This window comes from Dryobates pubescens, chromosome Z (assembly GCF_014839835.1).
Source record: "Dryobates pubescens isolate bDryPub1 chromosome Z, bDryPub1.pri, whole genome shotgun sequence".
In the NCBI taxonomy this organism is placed as follows: Eukaryota; Metazoa; Chordata; class Aves; order Piciformes; family Picidae; genus Dryobates; species Dryobates pubescens.
In genome coordinates, this window is record NC_071657.1 from 74,719,080 (window position 1) to 74,736,283 (window position 17,204).

The 17,204-nt window shown below is 42.1% G+C and overlaps 1 protein-coding gene across 1 annotated transcript in view; it reads left to right on the forward strand.

Annotated features, from left to right (window-relative positions):
- ADGRV1 (adhesion G protein-coupled receptor V1) overlaps positions 1-17,204 on the forward strand; it is a 394,890-nt gene that overhangs the window by 30,036 nt on the left and 347,650 nt on the right. The window contains exons 11-14 of the mRNA XM_054177896.1: positions 1,142-1,365; positions 13,418-13,544; positions 13,645-13,830; positions 16,120-16,300. Of these exons, the coding sequence (XP_054033871.1) occupies positions 1,142-1,365; positions 13,418-13,544; positions 13,645-13,830; positions 16,120-16,300 (718 nt within the window). The remainder of the gene's footprint in view (positions 1-1,141; positions 1,366-13,417; positions 13,545-13,644; positions 13,831-16,119; positions 16,301-17,204) is intronic.

Below are 17,204 nucleotides of genomic sequence, written 5' to 3' on the forward strand. Positions count from 1 at the left end.
CTATGAGGATGATTAAAAGACTGGACCATGTAGCCTGTTGGGAGAGACTGAGAGCTCTGGGGCTTTTTAGTCTGGAGAAGAAGACTGAGAGGGGATTTAATAAATGTTTATAAATATCTAAGGGGTGAGTGTCAAGAGGGAGGGGACAGGTTCTTCTCCATTGCACCCTGTGATAGGACAAGGGGTAATGGATATAAACTCGAACACAGGAGGTTCCACCTCAACACGAGCAGGAACTTCTTCACTGTGAGGGTCACAGAGCACTGGAACAGGCTGCTCAGAGAGGTTGTGGAGTCTCCTTCTCTGGAGACTTTCAAGACCCATCTGGATGTGTTCCTGTGTGACCTGTGCTAGATTCTATGGTCCTGCTCTGGCAGAGAGGTTGGACTTGATGATCTTCAAAGGTCCCTTCCAACCCCTAACATCCTGTGATCCTATGATCATCTCACCAAATACAACATCAGTGATGTAAAGTAGTACTGGTAACGCTCCTAAATTTCATGTAAATGTCTACATATCTTACAGCTGGCTTAACCTGTGAATGTAGAATTTGGCTAACTGGGTATGTTTTCCAAAAATTACAGTTTTTAGGTTTCTGACAACCTGAAGATGCATTTTAAAAAGCACTGGAAAAAAAAATCCTTTTAAAGGTGTTTTTATCATACATTTTTTCTTTCCCTCCTAGCTTTCTTCACTGAAATTGTCCCCAAAATCCAGACTCAGACAAGTAATTTCTTCTTCTCAGGTTAAAACTGCTAATTAAGCAGAGTACAGGTTGGCACTGTACTGTAACAGAGTAAAATTATGATAGTTACATTTAAAATCTAGGTTGTGTCTTGTTGAGCTAGACACTGACTAAATCAGTCACGGAAGTCTTTTGTGTTTATGGTTGCTTTGTAATTTGTGATGCTAATCTGTCATCTCTACTGTCTAAGTGTATAATTGATAAGTGATTAAAAAGATAAGATTCAGTATAATTTTTTTTTGTTATACCATCTCTGATTTAATATTTTTTACGTAGGTATGAGTGAAAAAAACCAAGCTGAGCACTCTGAGGCTCATATTGACGCAGTAATCTTCATGGGGATAATTGGTTTTGCATCTAGTTTTACAAGTCACAACAGACTCATGTGTTTCCTAGGTTTCCATTGCACTGCATCGAGATGGGACTGATGGTCAGGCAACTGTCTTTTGGAGTTTGAAACCCTCAGGTCTCAATCAGAAGGCAGTAACACAGGATGACATCAGTCCTTTTAATGGCTCCGTTGTTTTCTTGTCTGGGCAAAGCGATACTACAATCAACATTACTATTAAAGCTGATGATATACCCGAAATGAATGAAACTGTGCTGTTAACTTTGGACAGGTATTGTAGCCTAACTCTGTTCCTATGTACCAGTTTTAATACTCACTTTATATGCAAAAACATTACTGCAGTGTTAATTAGGAGGCATTGCCTGAATTGTATTGATAAGTGCCTGAAGGAATATTAGATCTTTGGTTCTGACTGTGTATACATTCATTGACTAGAGATCAGTGTAAGCAACTGTGTTGTATTTATTATCTAATTACTTTAATTTGTTTATATTTTGATGAAAATAATGTGTGATGTTGAGAAAATCTGTTCAGATTTAATCTTTAGCTATAGCTCTTGGTGGCAATGTATTTTTTATTATTGTTTTGTGAGATACAGGGAAAAACTCTAGTGAAAAATAGAAAGCGATACACAATTGTGTTTCTCTCAGGAAAAGATTTATAGCTAGGGTGCTGTTCAGAGTTTTCTTTGTGTTATCTACATATTCAGTATAGTTTGCTTTTGCCGATTAGATGCTTCCCTCACAACTCCTGGCTTCCAAAATAGCCCATTGTGACCATTACCACACACTCTGGCTACAAAGAGAGCACTGGTGTTTCTAAAGCACAATTGTGGTGTCCCTTCTGCAGGAAATCAGGATTATAGGATAATTAAGGTTGGAAGAGACCTCAGGAGTAACTACTTGTTGTTATCCAGGAGTATATTTGCTGTCTCCTGTCCAGCTTCCAGCAATTCAAATGCATATGTAGTTCAGAAAAAACACCACTTCTTCTACTACCTCCTCTTAGTCTCAGGTACATTTTCCCATTTTTTCTGGAAATACAGCATTCTGACAGCTGCAACATACATGTTGAACATCTACTACTTACACAATCCTTACCAAATGCAGAGATATTCTTGTCCTGTGCAGAAAGTGCAAATTAGCTCTTGGGGGCTGCAGCATCAGGTGTCCATGGTGATTACTAGGCAAGTCAGCAAACAGCTCCTCAAGCTATTTTGGAAAGGCTGTTTTTTGAACATCATTAGGTCTCACAGGAAAGGTGTTACTCCATTGCAGGATTGGCCTGCTTCTGTAAAAGCTAGCTGATGGATGCATCTAATGCAGAATGAGTTACTTCATTTTACCTTGGCTGCTCATAGTGTTGAAAAGACAGTTCTGTTAAAGAAGAAAACCAAAAGAAAAGAAAAATAATAGACTATTACAAGTAGTTCTCTGCTTTCTTCCCTGTCAATGGAAGTGGTTTGTCTCAAGCAATTCTTTAGAGTCTCTGGCATGATATGGGAATCGTAGAATCATAGAATTGTCAGGGTTGGAAGGGACCTCAAGGATCATCCAGTTCCAACCCCCCTGCCATGGCCAGGGACACCTCACACCAGAGCAGGTTGCTCAGAGCCACATCGAGCCTGGCCTTAAAAACCTCCAGGGATGAGGCTTCTACCACCTCCCTGGGCAGCCTGTTCCAATGTCTCACCACCCTTATGGTGAAGAACTTCTTCCGAATGTCTAATCTAAATCTCCCCTCCTCTAGTTTAGATCCACTCCCCCTAGTCCTATCACTACCTGATATCCTAAAAAGTCCCTCCCCAGCTTTCCTGTAGCCCCTTTCAGATACTGGAAGGCCACAATAAGGTCTCCTCAGACCCTTCTCCAAATTGAACAACCTCAACACCCTCCCTCTGTCTTCATAGGCCTCTGATCATCCTTGTGGCCCTTCTGTGGACATGTTCCCAAAGCACTCCAGATGGGGTCTCATGAGAGTGGTGTAGAGGGTGAGAAACTGAGATTAGAAATAGGGACCAAAGTTGTGAAGGAGTTGTATGAAGTGTCCAGAAATGGAAGTGGAAGGTTGTGAAAAAGAGAGGAAGACAGATGTCTGGGTAGTCTTGACAGGCTTGTATGAGGGCATAACTGGATGGCTAGATGATAGGAGGGCAGTAGGTGTTTTCTACCTTGACTTCAGCAAAACTTTTGACACCATCTCCCACAGCATTCTCATAGGAAGGCTTTGGAAATGTTTGTTAGATGAGTGGATAGTGAATTGAAAACTGGCTGTAAGAGAAAGCTCAGAGGGTTGTCGTCAGTGGCAGCATCTAGCTGAAGGTCTGTAACAATTGGTGTTACCTAGGGGTTGGTACTAGGTCCAGTCTTGTTCAACATTATTATGGGCTGAATTAGATCCCCCCAGTAACTTATTTCTTCAGAATTGTGTTTACAAAAGAAACTAAATTAACAGTATAAAAGGCAATAAACATGTACAGAGTGTATTTCCACATATAGAGAGAGCTTAACAACAGCACAGGACTCCCCTGTACCTTTGATTCATCTTCTTGTCCCCTCCTGGGGACAAAAGACCCCCAGAAAGCTATGCCACCACACGCTAGCTCAGCCACCCCCTGCCCCTGTACCTTTACAGAAGACAAATAGAAAAGCTACCAAGGTCAGAAGTGAGGATAGCACAACCCACATCCCAGAAGCAGTGCCAGCAGCAAAAGAGCCAGCAGCAAAAAGAACAACCTATGCTGCAAGATGAAGGTTTTCAATACACCAATGGAATTTTATTAGCTTATCGTTATTATTCTGTATCCCCTTATATTATTTATCTTCTACTCAGAAGTCTCTGGAATTTTCCTATTCATAATTAGTATCTAATCCAGGGATTAGCTCAAACAACTACTAATATATTCATCAAGGACCGGGATGAAGGATTAGAGCAAGTTTGCTGATAGTACAAAGCTGGGAGGGGTGGCCGAAACTCCAGAATACTGTACTGCTATCCAGAGTGATCTGGACAGGCTGCAAAGTTGGGCAGAGGTGTAGGGTCCTGCACCTAGGGTACAGGAAATCAGCTCTGTGTGTGCTGGTGGACAACACAATGACTCTGAGCCAGCCCTTGTGGCCAAGAAGGCCAGTGGCATCTTTGGGTTCATCAAGGAGAGTGTGTGGCAAGCTGGTCAAGGAAGTTATCCTCCCTCTCTGCCGTGGTGAGGTCTCATCTGAAAACTGGGTCCAGTGCTGGAGTCCCCAATTCAAGAAGGGCCAGGAACTGCTTGAAAGGATGCAGCAAAAGGCTAGGAGGATGATTAGGGGATTAGAACATCTCTCTTAGAAAGAAAGGGTGAGGGACTTGGGGCTTTTGAGCCTAGAGGAGAGAAGACTGAGGGAGAATCTCATAAGTGCTTATAAATACTTAAAGGATGGGTGTCAGGATGGAGCCAGTCTTTTTATCAGTGATGCCTAGTAACAGCACAAGATGTAAAGGGCACAAACTTGAGCATAGGAAGTTCCATCTAAACATGAGGAGGAAATTCTTGACTTTGGGGGTGCAGGGGCATTGTAACGTGTTGCCCAGAGAGGTGGTGGAGTCTCCATCTCTGGAGTCGTTAAAAACCCACCAGTGCAGCCTGCCCTGGGTGAACCTGCTCTGGCAGGGGGGTTGGACTAGATGATCGAGTTCTTTCCAACCCCTATTGTTCTGTGATTTTGTGATGAAGTTCTGACCGCTTTGCACATGTGGTTAGCTACAGCTTTATTGCTGCTTGTGCTGAGTATTAACCCTAGGCTGTGCCTTGGAAATGATGGCAGCTGAACAAAAGTAACCGCTGTTCTGCTTTTACTGTGTGTGGTGGGACTATCAGGTTCTGCTGATCATGAAGTGGCTAGCGAAAAGTGTTCGAGCAGTAAGCAGCTTTCCCACACCTGGCAAGGTCAGACAGTGAGGTAAGGAACAGGTGGTGTGGAAAAAGAAGAAAATGAAGAGGAGGTAAAATCTGAACTTTTCTCTAGATCCAGATAGTGTCCCTTAAGGCCATGAGTAACATTTGGCAACTTTAACATTAGCAGAAGCCAAGAATGTAATGACTGCAAAGATCATCCTTTCAGTGCTGGAGATGACTCTCCAAATCAGGGTTGAAGGATACTGGCAGGGTTATGTGTGTAAGCTTGTGGTGTTGCTTTCTGCATGGTGTGTATTTTCTGGAGGAACAGAAGACTTCAGTTTCCAAGGCTGGCAGCCAGCAGCTCGCAGCAGCAGTGAATGAGCGTGAAAACAAAGCTGCACTGTGCTGTTCATGTGCTTGTACTGTTCTATAAATTGTAGCACAAGTCAGTAGGGAAACGGAGCTTGTAAGAAGCTTAATGAAACTATAGGCATAGAAATAGATTCGTAAGCATTCTATTTACTTCAATTAGTAATAGCATGGATAAAATAATAAAAAGAATTAGTTCTCACAAGGATGTATTATTTACAACTCGGCAGTGTTGTTAGGGCAGTTTAGATTGTAAACAAGATTTGGTCGCACCCATCACAATAAAAAACAACAAAGAAACAAAAAGACAACCAACAAAAAACACATTAAAGAAACTTTAAAATATGTTAAAAATAGTATTGTCCTTCTTTGCTTTCTGACTTCTGTCCCTAGACAATAAATGCTGAAAATAACTGTGAATTTTATCCACAAAATGGAGGCCAATGAATGTCAAGAAGGACAGGTTTCCAAAGAGGACAGATGAGCAAGACAGTCCTGTACCTGCTGAAGCTTCTTCATGACACAGTCTCAGGCTGCACCAGGGGAGGTTTAGGCTGGATGTGAGGAAGAAGTTCTATACAGAGAGAGTGATTGCCCATTGGAATGGGCTGCTTGGGGAGGTGGTGGAGTCACCATCACTGTAGGTGTTCAGGAGGAGACTTGATGGGGTGCTTGGTGCCATGGTTTATTTGTTTAGGTGGGTTGGATTGGTTGATGGGTTGGATGCGATGATCTTGAAGGTCTCTTCCAACCTGGTCTATTCTATTCTATTCTATTCTATTCTACTCTACTCTACTCTACTCTACTCCACTCTACTCTACTCTATTCTATTCTATTCTATTAATATATTTTTTTCTGCAGGAGCAGTCTCAGACTGAATGTCTGCCTATGTCTGAACAGGCATGAATTGAGACCAAACATAAATAAAACCATATGTCTGTAGTAAAAGCTATGTGAGAAAGGAAAGGACTTGGTCTTCTTGGTGGTGCTGAAAGTGAGAAGTTGTGGACTTTAGGATCTGGAGAACAGCAATGTACAAATAAATGGATTTTAATTTGTGAGGGTGATAATCCATGAACAGATGACTGTTTAAATAGGCCTTATGCTCAATTTCTTTTTTGAGTCATGACACATATAATTTAGGATGCCAGAACAGATTCATGGATGCATGTTTTGGCCTGAATCTCATTTACTAATGTAATTAACGGAAGCAATCTAACGTGGGAATTTTTACAGTTCTAGTGATGTCTGTGAAGAGATACAAGATTCCACAGGCTGAAATTCTGTCTTAGGTAAATATAGAAAATAGATTATTTTTTGACTTTTGAAGATGCAAATGGAACTTTTTAAACATTTACTGCTATTGGTTGATGGTACTGGTTGATTTACTGGTCGATGGTAGGCTGAACATGAGCCTGCAGTGTGCCCAGGCAGCCAAGAGGGCCAATGGCATCCTGGCCTGCATCAGGAACAGTGTGGCCAGCAGGACCAGGGAGGTCATTCTGCCCCTGTACACTGCACTGGTTAGGCCGCACCTCGAATCCTGTGTCCAGTTCTGGGCCCCTCAGTTTAGGAAGGATGTTGACTTGCTGGAACGAGTCCAGAGAAGGGCAACAAAGTTGGTGAGGGGAATGGAACACAAGCCCTATGAGGACAGGCTGAGGGAGTTGGGGTTGCTTAGCCTGGAGAAGAGGAGACTCAGAGGTGACCTTATTGCTCTCTACAACTACCTGAAGGGAGGTTGTAGACAGATGGATATTGGTCTCTTCTCCCAGGCAGCCAGTTCCAGAACAAGAGGACACAGCCTCAGGCGCACCAGGGATGTTTAGGCTGCATGTTAGGAAGAATTTCTACACAGAGGGAGTGATTGCCCATTGGAATGGGCTGCCTGGGGAGGTGGTGGAGTCACCATCACTGGAGGTGTTCAGGAGGAGACTTGATGGGCTGTGGTGTTGGATTAGTTGATAGGTTGGACGTGATGATCTTGAAGGTCTCTTCCAACCTGGTTTATTCTATTCTGTTATATTCTATTTTTAAACATTTTTGTGTTTGAAGAGATTAGTCTGTGACAAAAAGGTCACAAATCATAGAAGGCCCATTTAATGCACTGCATACTATCTATGGTGCTTAATTCAGGGCTGGAGTAATGTTTTATGTGTCGAGGGTTGTTGTCTGCACTAACTTAGTGATTTCCTGTGGCTAGTGTTGGTTTTGAAATTATCTTTCTTAGTTAGTTTTTGGGTTTTTTTCTGTGTGATACTATATGAATTAACTCTTTCAGTGTGAACTCCTTTTTGTTCAAGGATTTGATCAAGCTTTGTTCCATTGGGGAAAAAGTGATTTGAAAATATTAGTAGAATGTTTAAATGAGTGTAGCTGGACACCTACAGCTGGCTTTTATTACTTTTAACAATAAAAAAGCCATCTCCTGCTATGAGTAATAAAAATTAAAGTAGCCTCCAAAATCAAATAATTAATGGATTAAAACTGTAGATAAGGTGTTCCCTCTGATGAGAAGCACTGAGGAATTTATAATGTGGCAAATCCTCCTTTAATACTGTTCTTAAAGCTAGGTCCTGCCACTAATTAAATTAGTAGGTAATCCTGAAGAAATTGAAGGAGTGAACACTGATTGCAAATCTAGGAAGCAAATTAAGTAACATTCCAGAAGCAACCCAAATCCACCTTTTCAGAGAAAAAGCAAGTTTTTTAGTTGCATGTTTAGTATAGTAACAGCAATACAGACTCAGAGTTGAAATTCAGCTTTGCAGGTGCCTTTCAAAATACTCTTTTTCTACATATTCCAATTCTTGGTGAGAAGATACCAAATTTGACCACACTAAAAATAGTTATTATTTTATTTGCAGTTACATTCAGCTCATAAACACATTGAAACTGCCATGTTACTTTAAACTGGGTCAAGAATCTTCCTTCTGCAATTTTGTAGTGCTATGTGTTTCAAAATAGGCTTCTGTTAGTTGCCCTATCTGATCTGTAGCTCTTGATATATAATAATTAAGCTTTTAAAAAAGAAAAAAAAATCCTAATAATGAACTTTTTCACATGAGATTTGTCAAATGGGAAGTTTGTTTTTGTTTGGGGTTTTTTTTATAGCTCTTTTAACTTTCAGCATTAGTTCTGAATGCCTTTGCCAGGACAAGCCATGGATTTTGGAAGTTCTGAAGTGCCATTTTTGTTCTGTTTCCATAGTGCTGTTACAGGAGTGCCTAAGGAGGTGGTTTCCCATATCATCAAGAGTGAAACAGGGTGAAGCTGATCCTTTGCACTCTGTGGCAGTTTGGACTGAAGGGACTATACCTGAACAGAACATTGTAATCACTAGGTCATGTAGCAAGAGGTGATGGCTGGTGGCCTTTGACCTTTGTCATGGTGTAGAGCCAAGAGTAGAGCCTGATGATGGGTTGGGCAGGCACCCATTCCACTGCCCCAGGTGAAAGGGAAGAGCAGGCTGGAGCTGCAACCTGGAATGCAGGACATCAGGCAAGGTCACAGTGGTGGGGCAGGTCAAGCCAGAAACACTCATCAGGTTTAGGCTGGATTATGGTCACTGAGGTCAGGCAGTCACCAGACAAGGATGTAAAATCCAGGGTAAAGTCAGGAGGTCTTCCTGGTCCAGAGATGGCAGGAGAATTTATGTATGTGCGTCTCAGAGTTTAAACACACAATTACAGAATGTCAGGGCTTGCAAGAGACCTCAGGAGATCATCCAGTCCAAGCACCCTGCTAAAGCAGGGGCACCCACAGCAGCTTGCCTGTGACCACAGTGTCCAGGTGGGTTTGGAATCGCTCCAGAGAAGGAGACTCCACAACCTCTCTGGGCAGCCTGCTCCAGGGCTCCAGCACTCTTACACCGAAGACATTTTTCTGTATATTTAGGTGAAAACTCCTGGGTTCTAGTTTGTTCTAGCTCTTGTGTACAAAGGTGGTTGCTCAAGAGTTGTAGGCCTAAGCCTGGATACCTCCAATCCATTTTTGCATAGACCCTTGTAATCCTATTTGAATAGTGACCAACATTTATTATTTTAAAGCAGTGACAGCAATCTGTTCAGTCATGCAGACAAAATGTGATATTTTCTGTCAGTCAGTCAATCAATCAAGTGACCCTAGTGTGGACAATGGGACTTGGATGGAGAAGGATGTCTCACAATGAGTTTCTTTAGCTGTGGATGAGCCGAACCTGACTAGTTGCTTTCTGACCTAGGAGTTATCTATATTCTGATCTGAGTTATACTGTGAGGGTTTAAAAGTAGTAGAGTATTGCCAGTCCTCTCAGTCCTTTGAAATGACACCTGGAGATGCTCAAGATGCACACCTCATGGTACCTCGTGAATTTCATTTCCACTACCCACTGCATTTCTACAGTGCAGCTGTTGAACATTACAATATTGAACATTACAATACAATATTCACTTGCAGCACTAGTCCTCAGTTCGTCTTAACAGTGTTTCTGGTCTGAGCTGTGTTAGGACTCCTGCAGCGTAACTTCATGAACCTGAAAGGGATTTTATTTCCGGTGTGCTCTTTCACTTTCTGATGAATGTTATGTTTTAACTACTTAAGCTTGTGCCTGTGTATCTAAAACTCACTTGACATAATGGTTCATTTCTATTCTCTGTTGTAAATTATATTACTAACAGCTTAATGACATAATTACATTTCAGCATTACTAACTCCGGAATTTTCTCCTTCACCTTTTCATTGTATTTTGACTTTGATGCTTATGGAATGCTTCTGCTTATGTTTCTGAAGGAAGAATGTCTCAATGCACAGTATTTAAAAACTACCCTCTCTGTAAATGAATGAGAAATGTCTATCAACTCAGATCTCCTGTTGGACTCTGTTGAACTCTTGAGTTCTTTTTGAGATTAGTGAAGTCAGAATTTAACTTTCTAAATGCTGTGTTAATCTGTTTTGGTAGAAGATCCGTGTTTCTTTATTTAATATGTACTTATTTTAAGGTGAAAAAAAAGGTCAAAATACTTAATTGCCATTGCAGAATAATACTTCCCTTTCATCTGACTTTATGAGGTAGTTTTATCATAAGGGCTTGGCCAAAACAGAACCAATGAGGAGTAAATACTCTTATTTTTGTGGTTTGGTTGGTTGTGTGTGTTTGGTGCGGTTTGTTTGTTTTGAGTTTGTTATATTTTTGTAGTGGTGTTTTTAATTTGGTAACATGGCTAACTCAAAATTTTCCCAAAATAAAATTTGATGCAATTTTGTTCCAGAATAGTTTTTCATATGTGACTGTTACAACTCCCACTGTGTTTATCTGGTTTCAGCATGGCTTTGGCAGATTGATGAAATAACATACCATGAAGGCATGCAGATCTTGATTTTTTTTTTTAAATGAAGGGCTGTTCACAGTACTGGCTGCTGATGTAGTTGTGAGCAGGCACAAAAGTTGGTAGTAACTGAGCTCTTGGAGGGTGGTTTGGGAGGGTATATCATGAATGATTCTTGACATACTGAATTGGTCATGGGGTCATTTCTCCTGAGTGGGGTCTACCCACTTGCTGGCATTTGTCAGCAGGAAAATTCCAAGCAAGTAGAGTTCCCATAAAGTGAACTTTGTAAGTGTTTGGAAAAAAAAAAAAAAGAAAGCTTTGTGCTCTTTGATTGGGATTATTATTATTATTGTTGTTGTTGTTGTTGTTATTGTTGTTATTATTATTATTATTTATTAGTGCTATTGAAACCCTAGCAAGTGGCACTTCCATTCCTTCCCCCATCCCTTCTCTTTCTTTCATTCTTTCTGTGTTGACAGGGTAGAGACAGAGAGGTTTGTGGTGTACTTCGGGTAAGTGCAGTGAACTGTGGTTTGTCTTCAGTGAATCAATGCTTTGTTATACAAGAGATTGGTTTGGACAGAATCTGTCTTTATAATTTCTTTCCCTCTCAGGAATCACGTCTTCTACATCTCTACAGACAATGCATGCTTGCCCTTTGGTGTTTGGTTTGATGGCATGGGGTTGTGGTTTGAAGGCGTTTCTTTCTTTAGGATCTATGAATGATGAAAGTTATGAATGCATGGCTCACTGTTTGATACTTGAGCATTTGATGTAAAAATGGATTAGTTGTTTTAAACTGACAGAAATACCATTTGCCCTAACTAAGTGACTGAACAGGCTTTGTGGTCAAAGATGAGCAGTTATCTTGGTTTTGAATAATCTACATTTAGTTAAGTTTATAAAAGTTACTGTATCTGCAGATAGATTTTTTTGTGTGTGCAATAAACATGGTATGTTACTCTTTTAGGTAGATAGTTCCTGATTTATGTCTTGTATCCTCCCTGTAGACTTTGCTACAAGACATGTTTTTTGGTTTGGTTTTTTTGTGTGTGTGGGGGGTATTCCAGTTGTTTATGAAGTGTTTGTGGAAACAATTCTGAAACTGATTTCAAATATTGGGTGTAATAGATCACATTTCTTCCTACATGAAATAGTGTTTCATGAAGTCTGGATTGTAGGACAAAGAAACCATAAGAAATATTTATAATATGTTGGGCCAAGAGTTTGTTGGCATTTTCTTCCAAGAAACATGGAAGATGCACAGGAGTCTAAACATATAAAACACCAAGTAATAAGCTGTATCCAAACCATCAGTCTGAAGGTGCGTTTGTGATGCATCCTTTAGTATCAGTTCTTCTGGCATTTTTAATTGCAGATTAGATTTGTTTTGGTTGGAAGAGACCCTTAAGATCATCAAGTACAACCATTCACTCAGCACTGCCAGGTAGCCACTAAACCATGACCCTCAGCACCACATCTACATGGCTTTCAAATCTCTCCAGGGACAGTGCCCTCCCTATTCAGGGCCTGACAACCCTTTGAGGGAAGAAATTATTCCTCATGTCCAACCTGAACCTTCCCTGACACAATATGAGGCTGTTTTTGTCTTGTCCTTTTACTTGTTTCTTGGGAAAAGAGACCAACCCCCACCTCCCTCTGTCCTCCATTGCCATTGAGGAAATTGTAGAGAGCAATGAGGTCTCCCCTCAGCCTCCTCTTCTCCAGACTGAACAACTCCAGCTGACATAAAACTGTGCCAAATAACTGGGGATGATCCTTGCCCTGGTCCTGCTGGCCACACAATTGCTGATACAAGCCAGGATGCTGTTGGCCTTCTTGGCCACCTGATCCCACTTGGTCCTTACATAAACATGAAGCAGCAACACAGGCACTCATATAGCCAATGTCAATGTGTATTTCCACAGTCACAGTCTCAATGTGCCCAGTTCCAAGTACCAGTAGAAAATCATGTCATTGAAAATTGCCACATCTGAGGAAATAAGTGCAAGAAACGTGCAGTGCTACTGTTCTGTGATATGGCCTATTCATGTTCATGAGAAAGAGTTAAGATACCATGTAGCTCTAGGCCAGGGAGACAAATCTTCCACCAAGGCAGCTCTATTTGACTATGTTCACCATACATAGATATTTAGGGAACAGGTTTGTGAGTAAAGGAGGAGAAAGGGCATGAGTCTGAGCTATCTACAGTAGGTCCAACACTTATTAGAGTTAGACTGGGGCCCTACAGGTAGTGCATACATATTACAGAAGGCAAATTAACACAGAGATGAGGATGAAATCCACTGGGGTAAGTCTCTTCCTCTTGACAACAGTAAATTTTGCAGAAAAGGGCAAGAATGTGCATTCCTCAATGTCATTTCTGTTTATTTGTGAGATTTTGGATTGTTCTCTGCATTACATTCCAAGTACAAAGTAATACTTGAATGTAACTCTAATGTTTTAATGCATGAGTCTGTTTATCTTCGTGTGTGTTGTCTGCATGTGTGACTAACAATATCCAGAATGACCAGTTATGAAAACTAATCAGAAAAAAAAACAAACCCCAAAACTTCAGAAGCAGGAGGTTTTTCCAAATGGATAAACCACATTGTTGTTCTCAGCTTCTTTTATTTAGTCTTGGCAGGTAGTTGTTTCCATAATTTGTTCATAAAATTCGTCAGTCTCCTGATGCACTTCATGTAGGTATGGATTTACTTTCCAAACAGAATTGTCATTCAAAACCTCCCTCTTGCCTTCCTTCTCAGGGTCAGTGTGGAAAATCAAATACTGAAATATGGGTTTACTACTCGTGAAATTACTATTCTGGAAAATGATGATCCTGGAGGAGTGTTTGAATTTTCTCCCTCTTCCAGAGGTCCCTACAGTATCAAGGTAGCTATTTGAGTAATTTCTTTTAATTATTACAGTCAACTTAGTTTCACCAGAGTGCTAGACAATAAATGGGTTTTCTGTTCTGTTTTTCTTTTTACAGGAAGGAGAGTCTGTTGAACTGCAGATTGTTCGCAGTAGAGGAAGCCTTGTCAGGCAGTTTCTGCTCTACACTGTAGAACCAAGAGACAATAATGAGTTTTATGGAAGCACTGGAGTTCTGGAATTCAAGCCTGGTGAAAGAGAAATCATACTTACTCTTCTGACAAGGATGGATGAGATTCCAGAGGTGAAAATTAATATTTTTTCTCTCTTCAAATTGTGATCACAGACATATTACTTTGTCATTTATTAAAATACAGGGAACTATGCAGGAGCAGAATAAGTACGCAATGGCTTTTCTCCAGAATGTCTTCCCAGCTTCCAGAACAGAAATAATTAAAAGGTGTCTTTGGATTTAATACTCCTCAGTAGGTTTTTCCATGTGGATTGAAACAGTTATACTTACAGGGAAAGTGATGGAGCAGGTTATCCTGGCAGCAATAACTGAGCACCTGAAGTATGGCCAAGGGCTCAGGTCCAGCCAGCATGGATTTAGGAAGGGCAGGTCCTGCCTCTCCAACCTGATCTCCTTCTATGATCAGGTGACCCGTCTGGTGGATGTGGGGAGGCCTGTGGATGTGGTCTACCTGGACTTCAGCAAGGCCTTTGACACCATCCCCCACAGTAAACTGCTGGCTAAGCTGTCAGCTCGTGGCTGGGACCGCAACATTCTGTGCTGGGTTAGGAACTGGCTGGAGGGCCAAGCCCAGAGAGTGGTGGTGAATGGTGCCACATCCAGCCAGTCACCAGTGGCGTCCCCCAGGGATCAGTGCTGGGCCCCATCCTCTTTAACATCTTCATTGATGATCTGGATGAGGGGGTTGAGTCAGTCATCAGCAAGTTTGCAGATGACACCAAGTTAGGAGCAGCTGTTGGTCAGTTAGAGGGTCAAAAGGCTCTGCAGAGGGACCTCGACCGACTGGACAGATGGGCAGAGTCCAATGGCATGGCATTAAACAAGTCCAAGTGCCGGGTGCTGCACTTTGGCCACGGCAACCCCATGCAGAGCTACAGGCTGGGGTCAGAGTGGCTGGAGAGCTGCCAAACAGAGAGGGACCTGGGGTTGCTGATTGACAGCTGCCTAAACATGAGCCAGCAGTGTGCCCAGATGGCCAAGAGGGCCAACGGCATCCTGGCCTGTATTAGGAATAGTGTGGCCAGCAGGAGCAGGGAGGTCATTTTGCCCCTGTACTCTGCATTGGTTAGGCTGCACCTTGAGTCCTGTGTCCAGTTCTGGGCCCCTCAGTTTAAGAAGGACATCAAGACACTTGAACGTGTCCAGAGAAGGGCAACAAGGCTGGGGAGAGGCCTTGAGCCTATGAGGAGAGGCTGAGGGAGCTGGGATTGTTTAGCCTGGAGAAGAGAAGGATCAGGGGTGACCTCATTGCCCTCTACAACTACCTGAAAGGTGGTTGTAACCAGGAAGGGGTTGGTGTCTTCTCCCAGGCAACCAGCACCAGAACAAGGGGACACAGTCTCAAGCTGCACCAGGGAAGGTTTAGACTCGAGGTGAGGAGAAAGTTCTTCACCGAGTGAGTCGTTCATCATTGGGATGGGCTGCCCAGGGAGGTGGTGGAGTCACTATCCCTGGAGGTGTTCAAGAGGGGATTGGACATGGCACTTGGTGCCATGGTCTAGTCATGAGGTCTGTGGAGACAGGCTGGACTCGATGATCCTCGAGATCTCTTCCAACCTTAGTTATACTGTGATACTGTGATACTGTGAATTCATTAGCATCCATGGCATTCTGTATTCTGGAGTGCCATTGTTTAATGATCTCTCTGTGAGGAAGCACTTCTTGTTTCATATAATCTTAGAATGTTTTAGGTTAGAAGGGACCTTAAAGATCATCTAGTTCCATCCCCTGCTTCCATGAGCAGGGATAGCAGGGATTTGTTTTCTAGTAATCCTCTGCCAGTTTCCCTCAGTTCTCTGTGTTTGCCAGATAGATAAATTAGATGCAATACTTGTCTTAATGTTCCTTGAAGTTCCTTTAATTACCTGTGAGCTTTTTTCAAGAAATATATGAGGTACAAAACCAGTTAGATTAATAAACCAAGCTGTAATACATTATTTGTAATTACTGTCACTGGGTTTAAAATCTTTGCTTTACCTTCTACAAAGCCAGAAAGTTAATAAATCTTATGTAAAATGCACCTTTCAGGGAGCATTACAGATACATTTGTACCAGAGGATTGATGTGCTTCTGTGTTAAGTACACAAGAACAAGTCCTTGCCTAACGTAATGCTATATGTTTTGAGAAAATGGTCCTATCAAAGTTAGAAATTTCTAATTATTTATTTGTTCTGATGGCAGTCTACAAACACATTGTGCATATAGAAAGGGTGTGTGATTCCATTTTGTCTGATTTTGTTACCTCTTTCTGCCTGCCAAGGGACTCTGCATGTTTGCTTGCTTATTTTGGATATGAATACTGAATGATTTTTTTATTCTGACTGAGTTTCCCTCTTCTAGCTGGATGAGATATATTCTGTAGTACTCAGTGGGTACACTGAAATGCCAGGCAAGCTGGGGAGTGCCACAAGGGTCAATATAACCATTTTGAAGAATGATGATCCACATGGTGTCATTCAGTTTCTACCTGATGAACTATCAGTGACAATAAAGGAAAGTAAAGGAGAACTCATCTACGCTGGTAATTCTTTTTAAATAGTTGCTGCTTTATCTTTCTGCCCCTGCATGGCTGCTTTTCTCTGTTTCTTCTTTCTAGGACAATCATATAATGGTAGGAGTTGGACCTCTGTGGATCATCTAGTCCAACCCCCATGCCAAAGCAGGGTCACTCACAGCAGGTTGCTCAAGATCACAATGTCCAGGAGGGTTTGGAATGTCCCCAAAGAAGGAGACTCCACAACCTCTCTGGGCATCCTGTTTTAGGACTCCATCACCCTCACTGTAAAGAAGTTTCTCCTATTAAGATGGAACCTCTTGGGTTCCAGTTTTCATTCATTGCCACTGGGCACCACTGAGAAGAGTCTGGCCCCATCCTCTTGACCCCCACCCTTTAGGTGTTGATGGGCATTGGTAAGATCCCTTCTCAGGCTGCTCTTCTCTAGGCCAAACAGCCCCAGGGCTCTCAGCCTTTCCTCCTCACAAAGATGATCCTGTCCTCTCAGCACCTTTGTAGCCTCTGCTGAATTTTCTGCAGTAGTTCTTGTCTCTCTTAAACATAGGGAGCTGAGATCAGTGTTTGACTCAAGTCTCCACTCTGGAGTTTCCACAGTGGTGTATGGCCAGCATGATGAGCAGTGGGTCACAAAACACCTGAACGGGCTCCCCATAGAGGTTGTGGAGTCTCCTTCTCTGGAGATTTTCAACCCCTGTCTGGATGCTTTCCTATGTGACCTGTACTAGATTGTGTGGTTCTGCTCTGGCAGGGGGGTTGGACTCAATGACCTGTGGAGGTACCTTCCAACCCCTAACGTCCTGTGACCTGGTGATCCTATGAAACTGAAGTGGAGGATCAAGCCAGTAAATAAATGGCTGGAGAATATGCTATAGAGAAGTGTTGAGCTGTGTGCAAAATGTAACAACCTGGA